The sequence below is a fragment of the Amblyomma mixtum genome, chromosome 4, assembly GCF_055824585.1.
Source record: "Amblyomma mixtum isolate Tamu chromosome 4, ASM5582458v1, whole genome shotgun sequence".
Taxonomy (NCBI): domain Eukaryota; kingdom Metazoa; phylum Arthropoda; class Arachnida; order Ixodida; family Ixodidae; genus Amblyomma; species Amblyomma mixtum.
Genome location: NC_143015.1, coordinates 101107695 through 101120255, shown reverse-complemented (window position 1 = coordinate 101120255; position 12561 = coordinate 101107695). Strand labels below are relative to the sequence as shown.

Below are 12561 nucleotides of genomic sequence, written 5' to 3'. Positions count from 1 at the left end.
GAGTACGCAAGTACAGTCTTGGTCAAAAATGTTAATGCCACAGCGTTCACCTTCAGCGAAATGAATGTCCCTAGAGGGCTCCGTGTAGCGGATCATTCGAAACACATGTCAAGCAGAAAGCTTCTCTGCTGCAATAAAAATCCTTGTCCAAAATTGCTATAATTCTCTGCGGTAAAATTGCTTCAATTCCCTCTACATAATAGTTTCATACTTACATAACTTATTGTACGAAAATTCTCTCCTGTAAAATTTCTTCAATTCAATGTGATTCAAGGTGATTAGACCTTTAATAGTGCCGTAATGACTTTGTTATACGGCTGAACCAAAAACCCTTTTTCCTTGAGGCTTTCGACCACGACTGTACATGTTTAGCCTAAAAGTAACAGACATATTTAGAATCAGCCCACTGTTCACTGAAGTTTGCATAATTGGGACTTCATTATTAAATTTCATTTTTTTTAAAAGAGCAGGGTCCCCCCTTGAAGCAGTCCCTATGTTGGAAGATATTTCGCTGTCAGCTAGCCTACGTTTTTTTAGTGAACGGTGATCAGCACACTGAGGCTTCCCTCCTCAGTACCCTTGTTCAAACCTGCGCCTCCAAGTGCAAGTTACTGTGATCTGCTCTTTCAATCACGTGTGGCGTAGTATTTAATAAGACTGGCGAAAAGCATGTTCTGGCTTAAACTCTCCCTTAAAGGGATGCTGAACCAAACTTTTGGAGCTGCTCTTTTTCATGTAAACAAGAGCTTGACTGCCAAAATTGATAAATGCGACAAGTATTTTTGCGAGAAAAGGCGGATGGCACGCTTTTTCGTGATTTATTGCCGCATCGTTGCATCTCGCGGCCGCCTGTGGAAGTTGCGACTAGACGTCATAACACCCGCGCGCCCACTCCCGCGGTAGCCCGACTGCCATCGCTACTCGCGGGTTTTGCCAGTTTTGCGTCGGCAGCATCTGAGGTCGGGAGCCTTATAGCTTGGTCTACCCGTATTGCAGTGCGACATCGCGCATCCAGTGACGAGACCGGTTGCCTGTCGGACAAGGGTGTCATGACGTCACGCTCTTCACCTCGCGCCGGCCGGGAGGGCTTGCTGCGCGCTCATAAAACATCGAAAATAAAACCATCCGCTGAAAAATATGTGAAGTGATGACCAGATTTCGGTGTAATCACAATCCGAGAATCTAAGTCAGTGTTTCTGTTCAATTTTAAGGTTTTGTTTCAGTATTCCTTAGAAAGGTCAGCTTAGGGCGTAACTTTTATTACGAATTAAACAAGAACCTGCGAATGCCTTTATGAGGGTTATGTACGATACAGTGCCTCTTCCTGTCAGGAATAATTTTTATCTGATTAACCAGCCTGGAAGGAGACGTCCTAGATGTTTACAAAATTTTTAATTTGTGAACGACCCCCACCGAGTTCTTCCCTTCTCCGAAGTGATCAGAACTCGCTGCCGAAGAATTTGAATGCAGGTGCAGCGCGTCGGGGCAGTCCAGCATGTTGTAACCTTATATGTGCATCGCAATCAGTACCGCAAATGCTCAACAGCCGATCAACAATCGCGTCCTCTGTAAATTTCCAGAGACCTTCACTACGGCGTCCCTCACAGCCTTAGTCGTTTTGTAAAGTTAAAAACCCCCATAAACCAAACCTATCTGGCGGGAGCCAACAGTTGTACGATAATTATATCCAAGTTAAAGAACCTCACGCGGTCGAAATCCGTCCGGGCTCTTCTGCTGTGGTGCCTTTACATTTAATAGCGACGCTAAACCCTACATAACTGCCTCCCATCACGTTTACAAATTTCAGAAGGTTGTGAGCTAATTTGTTAGCTCGGAGTCAACCAGAACCGGTGAGTTCTGCTGATCAGATAGGTTACCACAGTTTAAAGCGCGCTTATTTATCGTTGGTTTCATCCTGCGAGGCTTATCCGCCGGCGGCCGTTAGATCTTGCATCAATCTGGCACTGCCACATGTCTGCGTCTGCATGCGTCGCTTCACTCTAAGCACCAGCTTCTCCCCTTCGTTTAAGCCGGTAGCTGAGACCCTGAGGCGACAAGGGAAGTTAGACCTAGTTCTGTGTCTTTGTTCCACAACTACGAATCTGCTGCCACCGGAATCACGCTGCCGACGATAAAATAAAGCCAAATGAATTTTGAGATAAATATTGGATATAGCAATGCAGTTTTGTGAATGGTGTGATTTTTGCAGCAGTTCCGTTTCTTTGGATGTGGTACCTGTGCCAGGACTCTGCTCAGGAGACTACACTACGACACCTGGTGAGTATGCTTTTATCTGTTGTAGATTACTCGGGCTATTCCCAGTAAATGGAATGCCTGGCCTTAGTCTCTGTGACTCGACTGCTCTTATCTACCTGCGGCACGTTCATTTCCAGTAGTAATAAGGAGTAAGGAGTTGTAGTATTGTGATATCCTATGGCACTTCTTTCATGGTCATGAAAATTCTCAGTAACACAATGGGACAATCCTGTAGGCCACCCTGACTGACCGTGCCAGGGCGCCACCTAAGTGAGAGGGCGCAGCCTCCGTTTTAAACACATCGGCACCATTCAGTGTACACCTAGCTTAAAAGACCAAAGTGATGAAATGTATCAGACGGAAGAAAACTTTATTGCTCATTCCCGAAGCACTTCCCCTGCAACACGTCACCTCACAGGTGGCGTGCTGCGGTGTGCGACGTGGCGTCTTAGCAGGCAGTAGCAGATCGAAACGCCACCTGTCACGGCAAGAGTGGAGGAATGGACATCGGAGGTGGATGGGTGACTAGCAGCATAACACGGTACCTGCCACCGGTGGCAGGTGGCGTTTGAAGAGCTGCATCCAAATTCCGCATAACTGACTACTGTAATCGTCTGCTAATTTTAAAACGGTTTAAGCCATCATCTATTCAGAAATGTTTGGCGCTTGTCGAGTCGCATATTATCTGAATCTAAACGGACACTATTAGGAATGGCTATTTATTTAGTTCGATTACGCGGCTACAGCCACGTGCCCTTCAGTTCTTTCCGTCATGCTTCGCCCATAGCTATATCGCATGCTCATAGTTGCCGGCATTTGAGATCACCAGGCGCCTTTCGAACGGAATGTTTTGAGCAAACCTTTCTTTAATCAAGTACAGTACAAACATTGTTATATACTTTAATGATACAAATTGTATTAGGCGTTTTCCCGGAAACAATCTCTGATGGGAATGTCGCTGACTTGGCTGTACTCTCAGGGCACTTTTTTTCCGGCTATTCATTTTTTCATCAGACATCCAGACTAGCTGCTGTGAGCAGGGGGCGTCCGTTCAATGCATGTAACGATACTGAACAGGAAATTGCTCTTACAGCCATGGTTTGACGAGGATCGCCTAGTAACGGTAATATTCTGTGGTCACCTGGCACCTATACTCCGTTTCATACATAGCAGACAACGCTGCCAAAGCTAGCGCGCCTGTTCGCGCAGGCTAAGTCCGCACGCAAAAGGTAGTTCGCCATACGACCAAAGCGAACACTAACATATTTCGTAGCGCCAAATCTTAAGTGCTGTGACTGGCGCCTCCTGGACTTCGTTTTACCTCCTGCCACATTTTCGTCCTGCGACTCATCGAGATTTTGAGAAACAAAAAGTACAGGCAGCGGTATGATACGCGGTTGGTAGAGCGAATGGCTTCAACTAAATCCGCGCCCAAAAAGTATTTAACGCTGCATGAAAATTATGGCCGGAGAGCCCGAACACTGAGCGCCTCACAGCTTCGACGGTTATTTTCAATGCTACCACATCTTTTTATACCGCTCTCTGTATTCGTCCAAAGAATGACCAGAGTTTCGAGAAGAACAAATGATACGTGGCGGAGTAATATAGTTTCGCGGACGCACTACTTCAGCAACCTCCGCAGCGTTGCCTGCTATGTATGAAGCGGAGTATTAGAAATAATTCAAATTTAAAAAAAAACTCCATGATGGTTAGTGCTGCCTTCAACCGGAGGAGAAGCTTGAAGCAGAACTCAGTGCTACGTTTCCTAGTTTTAGCACATGTAGACTTGTGCTTTTGCGTCTACGGAATTACAATGCGCGCGCATTCTTGGACACGCTTTCCTCGAAGTGACTGCTGCTGTTGTACCCCTGGAGTATGTGTGCAGCCTTTGACTGAACCGCTCGTTTCATTAACCGTGGGAGGTCGTCACTAATAGCATGTAATCACCAGTTCACGCTCTAGCACTTTCTCCTGGTGTTGTCGCAGAGCAGGCGTTCCTTCGGACGTGGTACCTGGATACGGGGGGCTTCCAGAGCCTGAATCAACTTCATAAGTAAGTCAACCGTTTTTGCTTTCTTACACTCAAACAGGCAGCTTTATGACCTGGAAGGGAATATCATATAGCGTAGGCGTCTACGCGCCCGATGGTTGGGCCGCTTTATCAAAGAAGCCTACTGTGCATGCTCTGTGCGCACAGGTTTAGCATACAAGCACGATTAAACAACTCAAAAATGCATTCTCTCTGGACAAGTAGTTACGCACCGTGCTCCTTTATTCGTACCCACCAGAACTGCGGATCACGTTGCTGTTTTAATCCAATCCTGTGATATTGTAGTATATCTTCTGTTGCCTCCACACACGTCAAATATGAAAACTGGCGAGGGGCTTCCAAGGGTTTACTTCGCATACAGGTGGAAGTGTACTGATACGACGACTGTGCATTTCCGGGTGCAAATATGTGGACCTCAGCTTTGGCGCCGTAGAGCTCTGCTCAGGAATTCGTCATAGTCAAATTTTCTTAGGTATGTTATCGATGTGTGTGAAAATGAATGATGCCAAAGTCATGGCCCGCATGTAGAACGTACAGATAACCTAATTCAAACGACCCAATAAGATCAGCATGCATACAAGTTATTGTTTTTAACACTTCGTAAGTTCAGTTGTCAAAACATGGAGATAAGCAAACGTCATCTGTCCATGATCATTGACGTGCATATTTCTTGTGGTGGTGTCGTGTAGCTTTTCACTCGGAACCTTTCCCCTTTATTTCCTATCATGACCGCAAGGGTGTCGCTCAGCACTCGATCGCATTGGCTCCACTTCGTCTCGTTTAAGCTCTGGACATATTTCCGTACCAAAGATGGCGCTGTCCTTCCAGGCGCCTGCAGCAGATTCCCAGCAAAGTCTCTGGAATTGTGACGTGTCAACTCCCAGCCGTTGCGACTCTCTGCTGGACAGGAACCCTGGTGAGTGAATGCTGCTTAAGGGGACATAGTTATGGTTCCCTTTTTCGAAATAGCGTGCTTCAGAGTATAAAAACAAAGCGGCGAATGCTATATTTTAGTTTTCAAATCATGCCACGTATTCGACACGGGAAGCGTCTAAGGTTCCTCCTTACTGAGATGGCGACACTGATTCCATGTTGCATGTTTAGACGTCGACCATCTCGCCTATTTCTGATCGCAAACGCTGCAAATGGCGGTCAGACATGCTTCCAGGAGATAAAAAAAACTGCAATCTTTGGAATTATCCTACAATCCTTGCTTAACACTATATTCCAAATGCAGCGCAAAGTCATTTATGCAATCTTCTAGGCATCTGCCATTTTTCACAGTTTCACCCCTTGCCCCCGCTTCCGTACGCCCATGCGAAAGAACGTGCCACTTGGCAGTGGTGTATCCAGAAATATTGTTCAAAAGATGTTAAACGCCACTGGTAAAAAAAATCTCAGTGGCGCCGTCTGGTTTTTAGGAGAGAATCTATTTTCGTCGACAAACCAACACTCTTCTTATTTTAGTTTCTACATCTTAATATGTCGACGTGGTGCGTAAATAGCATGGGCGAAAAAATGCCGAAAAGAGGAAGGAGCTACTCCCCTGCAGCTTGGTTACTAAGAATACCCACTGCTTCCCTCTTAGTTCTATTCCTTAAGATTGAAATGCAGTGAGAGTTCTTTGGTTGGTTGGTTGGTGGGTTGGTTTATGGGATTTAACGTCCCCAAGCGACCAAGGCTATGAGAGACGCCGTAGTGGAGGGCTCCGGAAATTTCGACCACCTGGGGTTCTTTAACGTGCACTGACATCGCACAGTACACGGGCCTCGAATTTCTCCTCCAAAGAAATTCAACCGCCGCGGCCGGATTCGAACCCGCGTCTTTCGAGACAGCAGCCGAGCACCATAGCCAGTGAGCCACCGCGGCGGCTGAGAGTTCTTTCGCTATTGAAATGACTTAAAGGGAACCAATTGCAGCACCCTTGACTGATGTGCCCTGTGCACACTTTTTGTTTGTTTGTTCCGTGATGGCCGACGACCTACCGGCCTCCTTCACCTCAAAGACGAATGTTGCTACTGCGGGCACATTGAAGCTTGGCAAACGTGAACCAGCTTGGGCATGTGAATTTCATGCAGAAATTTTTTGTGCAGCATAGTAAATAGAACACAAATTTAATTTTTTACGAAAGATGTAATACACTGCAAATAATAGCAAATGGTGCCGAGCGTTTCGCCTGTCTGTCCTAACGTTTGTAGGCTTGTTTTTGAGGACTTCAATTGAAAAATGTTTCTCGCGTCCTGTAAGGATATTTCTGGCGCTAGTCTGTAGCATAACCCAGAACCTTCTGTTTCTTTGGTAGGGTGCCTATTTCGACGAACCTGTCCTTCAGCCCACTGGTCTGAAGTTCGTGGGTGAGTTCCCTCCTGTTGCCTTATAGAATATGTGATGGTGCTCCCACGCAGCACAGCAAATGGGCCTAAGATTGTAAATGGATGGTTTTATTTGCTCTGGTCCTTTTTGAGACCGACATTTGCCAATATATTCCCAATATTGGGCCGACTGCCTGTGCTGCTTCGGTTACTCCCCGGACAGATGTGCTACGTTGCAAACTTCGTGCTTGTACTGTTTATCGGTTCATTACTACTGTCTGCTCACGCATTCGCTCCATTGCACTGAATAAATGCCACTGGGAAGTCATTATTCTTAATCGTTTGGTGGCTTATATGCATTTTAGTCTTCGCAACCATCGACTGAAAAGCGCATATTTATTCAGAAGTCTTGATTTTCAGCCTCAAACAAAAACCGGGGCTATTGAATCAGTGACTGAATGTGTTTTGACTTAGGAGGAAAAATAAACGATAACAAATGCTATTGTCTCGGCGGTTATTACTCTAATATACTGCAGTGCATTTAGAGTGCTCATAAAGAAAACATTATTACGGTAACAGACACAGTTCTTGGCTTTTCTGGGCACTTATTTTGACACAGAACTTTTCGCACACTGTACATCTATGCGTTAAAACAGTGTGTGTCACACCACTAAACGTGCAGTTCTTGGCACATTCAAACCAAAGCTATTTCAGCCATCATTAAAATCTTCTGAATGGGTTGGGAATTCGATTCCAGTCTTGCTCCTTGCGCAGGGCTCAACTGTGTTATCCTATTCGGGCCACCATTTCCAAAAAACAGACCTCCATTAGGTAGACGCCTCTCCTTCCTTCTCGCGAAAAAAAGTTGTCGATCCGGAAAAAAACCTAATTTCGAAAAGAAGCCCATGTTTTTTGAAACTATAACATGTTCCTCTATTCTGACGGGCATATTTATCTCTTGGCGCATGACAACTTTACCTGCTTACATGCTATGGAGCTGAACACAGCACATTTGTTCCCTTTTGACAAGTCAGTTTGTCCTATATGCGGACATCACGCAGCTTCAGTTGAATTTTATGGGATACAAAGCCTCTCGCGCCTGTGAGCAGCCATTTGTAATACATCAGTTTCCTGGTAAGACTACTCTGTTGAGGTTATAATGTTTTTTAAGGGTTAGTTTGATACAATTGATTTAGGCAGTCATCAGACATATCAGGGGCGAGAAAGTGTAGAAAATATGAAGCGAGAAGCAATCCCATAAGCTACAAAAAAGCATATCACCTGTTTTCAAACCAGCCACTTGCGACCCTGCATTTGATGCTGTATTCCACAAAATCAGTAACGTGAGTTCCCTCCTACAAAACTTGTAATCAACCCAAATGTGCTGCTTTTCTTTTTTTCTTTTTTATTTCCAGCGATAAGTTGGGAGAACATGATGGACCCCGACATGCCAACTCTTCCAGAATTTGCTTCATGCTTGTTCCACCAAATATTCAAGTAAGACCCTTTTCCGTTCGGGTGGTACAGTTCTGTTCTCATTCCATTTATATGGAAGGAAGAACACATGGCTCCACGAAGCACCCTCTGTTCTCGTAGCGCTCTCTTTGTAACAAGGTGTGATAATGAAGCAGTGTGGGAAGGAGCTGTAAGCGTATCAAAGTTTTTCTAGACTGGCTTTTCACATTATTATTATTCGGAAACTCCGATCCGTTGTTTTCTATCTACACGGGGCGTAAGCTGAAGGTGAAACCACTGGAGCTAAGGGACTGACTGCACCTGCAACACACCTGTACTTCCCCAGGATATTGACTAAGCGCAGAAGTGATGAGCGCTTCGAAAGGCTTATGACTCTTGTGAATGTTTTGGGACTTCATGCAAACTAACTGGCCAAATGCTCACAGGCCTGAAATCCAAGCAAGCACCTGCAGACACCGTCTGCGATAGACATCATCTGCGATAGAGAGCACATTTTGTGTGATTGTCGCCATCGAATGATTTCTGGACTGCAACATTTTCAGAAAAACAGAAAGGATTCAACATTGAATTTCTTTTCAGTGAGCTTCTCGTTCTTCATTGTGGGCAGAAGACTGCGTTGAAGCAGTGTACTATTGAAACGTTTTAGACATCAAGGCCCCCCTTTCCAGTGTCCGTCTATCTTTGTGGGCAGCAACGTGCTGCTGGGAAAGATGATATCTTCAGGCATTAATGGGTATGTAGCAACTGTTCTACTCGGTCTGAGGGAAGTGTTGATGCTGTATAAGGCTAAACATATCGAACACGCATCGTTTCCTGCCAAGCTTCGTTCCAGCCAGCCTCCCTGTGGTGTATACGGTACCGGGTCTCCTTGGTTATTTTTATTGTTGATTATGTTGCAGATGCAGTCTGTTTAGGATGAGTACAACACTCATTAGCGGCCTCATGCCATGAATGCACGTATTTCTGGCGTGACACTTTTCTGAAGTAATCAGTGAATGCCTTTTGTAGTGATAAAAAATATGGCAGCTGATTTATGTCTCTAGACGGTAACACCACTTCCAGCTTTTCCGAAGTATGTTTCTATATATTCGTCCTCTAAGGTGACACCTTCCTCCAGCGGTGCTTAAAAATCTTTACACCGAAATTTTCCAGCTGCCATCCTAATTGTTAGTGGCAAAACTTTGCCCAGCAAGAAATATTTCATGTTTGGAAAAAGATTAGGAGGGGGCAACATCTTGCAGATCGTACGAGCGAAGAACAAGCTGAAACTACCAGGCACTTGCAGAGGTGTGTACTGGAACGCTGTCCTGATGACACAAGACGCTGGTTTCCTTTCTCGCATTCTTTATTTTAGACGCTTCAGAAGTTCGCAGTAATAGAATCCGGCAATCTTGTAACCTTTCGCATGACACTCAGTGAGCAACATATCCTTGCCATTCCATAAAACTTGACACCGTCTCTCTAACTGATGGTACAGAGATGAACCGATATTCGCCCATGATAAGTAATCAAGCAAGCATATTGCTGCTCAGGAGTGACGAGACGTGGAACCCACCGAACAGAAATTTTTAAGAAGCTAATATCTCTGGATATAGTACATCATGCTCTCTCCTGTGTAAATCCCAGGCGTTCTACTGCATGGCGCGTAGACAATTGCCGAGCGTGTGTTGTCGTATCTAGGGGGGAGTCGAACACCTTCGTTGGTGGTGCCATTCAATTGTCTCCCTGGCTTCGGCTCATCTTCTAAGCTCTCCCTTCAAGACTTTAGTTTTTTCACTCATTGTTTCATCATGTGTGTGGATTTGTCATGTAATGTCATGATAGTCCTAAATTTAAGATGGCGACATGTCCAACATACCGTTATATTTTATTACAGTGCAGAGGTTCAGTTTGTCCAATTTCTTCATGCTTAAAAGCTAGGTCATGTAAAATACTGGCAAAATATAACAATCTTAGAAATACGGAAATAGTAAATGCTACGGAAAACGGAGTATGCTGTCAAACTGTTATATATTTCTAGTCACCACCTTGCTCGGTTAGCCCCAAAACTCAGTCACCCAGTGTATTTGATGTAAAATTAATGAGTTTTGGTTTAAGAGCATTGATATGCTCATTGCACTTCCAGTACCATGCAACTAAGGGCAACGTTAAGTTCTAACGCAAAACAAGTGCCTGTAGTTAAAACCAGCAAACAGCAACCGCATGGAGCAACATATAGGAGGTATTCACATAAGGTCCCGGGGCCATTTTGACGTTCAACGTGCTGCTTCAGCAATGCAGGCCGCAGGAGTGGGAGATAAGCCAATTAGACATGCGCTGTAGCCCTTCACTGTGTTTCATGGACGCCAAAATGGCGACCACTGCGGCTTGATTCTCATACAGATCTGGCATCACACCAATAGGGTAATTTTGTTCCCCATGTCTTTACACTTGTGTTAAGCGTTGCCTTTTGTGTGCAAACCGGTTATTAGTTGTCATGTTAGTACTCTAATTGTTTATCAGGGACGTCGTAAGCCAGTAGAAACGGGAGAGACTTCGTGACCACACTGAGCACTGACGCCACCTTCATGCTGAATTTATGTCAGCCCACAAATTTAATCGTCGCAATTTTTTTTATACAGCGTGTATAGGGTTGTATTACGATGGTTGTACCTAAATAAATGCAAAAGTTGGTAAAACTTCTTCATGTTGCTAGAATAACTATGTATAGTAACCGTTGATTTTTTGCAGGTAACTAATAGATTCTTTTCATTGCATGCAGCTAACGGATCGCAAGGAGAAGCAACGGTTCCTAATGGAGTTGTGAACGATGCAGGCTGTCTGACATCCACCGAGGGCTACTCAATGTTTACGGAGATAACACCGTGGACAAGAACAACGTGTTTAGATGGATTAAGAAGTTTCAACACAGACTATCAGCATTGAAGACAAACCACGCAGTGAGACACCATCTTTGCGTGACACGCATTGTCAGCGAGTAGACAAAATAATTCTGGTCAAATGCACCAACTGTGATAGTCTACCCTGAGTAGTACTATTGTACTGAGAAACAGTTGCTCTACAAACCAATAGAATTTGAACGACGTATGTGAGTTAATAAAAGTATACAAATTTTGCAATAGCTTCAGTACAATCCTCATTTTTGCCGGAAGATGGAACGGCTAAATGTCCCGCAACCATTTCATGGCCCCTTTAACCCATCCTTTTTGGCAGACGGCTGGACTGAGTGCGAATACCGTGTCCCCTTCTTTCATCAGTCATCTTAGGCTGGCGTTCCCGAGAAACCTAGCGGAGGGCAGCCTGCACACACTGCGCTTGGAGCTAAGGGCCCTAACAAAATTTGCATAAAAATGTATGATGCACATTCAGTGATGGACACAACATCATGTACTATCGCGATCAGAAGTTTACAGGACACGAGTGTGCGTAAAATTTTTTTCGCCGCAGTCGCGTAATCCAGTGCCTGAAATGTGTCGGTGTTAGGGAGACATGCATACGTTATCCACTGGTAACAATACCACTTGACTGGTTTGCGAAGTTAAGCTAGAATTTTTTTCCCGAAAATGTGCATTCCGTAGTACATTTATCGCAATTGTACGCGATATCGCGATAGTAAGTCATCGGCAATGACGTATTCACAGCACAGCCACCTGGTGACTATCGCACCAAATACAATTTCACACTTGCGGTACGTGCATGTTACGAAGACAGTTCGAACACACCTGTCTACATCTCGATTCAGCTGGGAGTTCGCGCGCAACAGATAAATCCTTCAATGTCCCGAGTCCAAGCTCAGCCGCATGATTAATAGCGCGCTGGCTAGTTCGCTGGTGGCACCGGCCATTCATTCATCACAGTGTCACACATATCCCCAAACACGAATTGAAACACCTCTCCCCAGGCTGTGCTCAAGAGCTGTTCTGCAATAATTTTAAAGCATCGGCAAAGGAGAACTCAACGAGACCGCGAATTTCACTACTTATAAGAAGGAACCAAAATACACGGAAGCCAATCGGACGCAATATTTAATTGGTAGAACTGAAAGCGCTCCTTATACGCAATATTGCGGCTCTTATTTCATTGGGGAAATATGTCTGCTTCATGGATGAATGCCAGGTGGTACTACGCTGCGTGAAAAAACAATCAGATTGTCCATTTGTTTCTAATGCGAGGGTAGCTCGCATTACTTGGCTTGTTTAGCGAAAACCCCGGCGTCGTCAGAAACTCGTGGCAGAAAGGCAGCACGTGAACAACGTCACCACTCCTGGAAGTGGCACAGCTGCCGTCGAGGCAAGAGAGGGAGTGTGAGTGAGTGAACAACTTTATTAAGCTCTAGATTTGCTTTTCTTCTGCGGCTGTCAGATGGCTTCGTCCATCTGCTTGTACAAAGCTCGGCTGCCCTTAGTCCAGGGCTGCGCTGGAAGCTGCTGCCGGATGTGCTCGCCGAATCAGACCTTCGTCGACTCG

General features: G+C 45.1%; 1 protein-coding gene across 5 annotated transcripts; it reads left to right on the top strand.

Moving 5' to 3' along the window:
- Positions 1-5101: 5101 nt before the first annotated feature.
- LOC149347610 (uncharacterized) lies at positions 5102-11215 on the top strand. Of its 5 annotated transcripts, none has more exons than XR_016292162.1 (5): positions 5102-5222; positions 6609-6660; positions 8034-8115; positions 8674-8827; positions 10856-10987. XR_016292162.1 is itself a non-coding variant. In XM_089585624.1 (5 exons), the coding sequence occupies exons 1-5, from the start codon at positions 5117-5119 to the stop codon at positions 11017-11019; spliced, it is 396 nt and encodes a 131-aa protein (XP_089441750.1). In that variant the 5' UTR covers positions 5102-5116; the 3' UTR covers positions 11020-11215. The 5 variants fall into 5 exon arrangements, 4 of the variants coding, with proteins under 4 accessions (XP_089441750.1, XP_089441749.1, XP_089441752.1 ...); XM_089585624.1 differs by lacking the exon at positions 8674-8827 and adding an exon at positions 9336-9381 and having other exon boundaries at positions 10910-11215; XM_089585623.1 differs by lacking the exon at positions 8674-8827 and adding an exon at positions 9336-9381 and having other exon boundaries at positions 10856-11215.
- The last annotated feature ends 1346 nt before the right edge of the window (positions 11216-12561 follow it).

Excerpts from the sequence above, each read along its gene's own strand:
- LOC149347610 (XM_089585623.1), top strand. The coding sequence starts at position 5,117 with ATGGCGCTGTCCTTCCAGGCGCCTGCAGCAGATTCCCAGCAAAGTCTC. Across the intron at positions 8,116-9,335 it reads TTGTTCCACCAAATATTCAA|ATCGTACGAGCGAAGAACAA; the intron begins GTAAGACCCTTT and ends AACATCTTGCAG. Across the intron at positions 9,382-10,855 it reads ACTACCAGGCACTTGCAGAG|CTAACGGATCGCAAGGAGAA; the intron begins GTGTGTACTGGA and ends CATTGCATGCAG.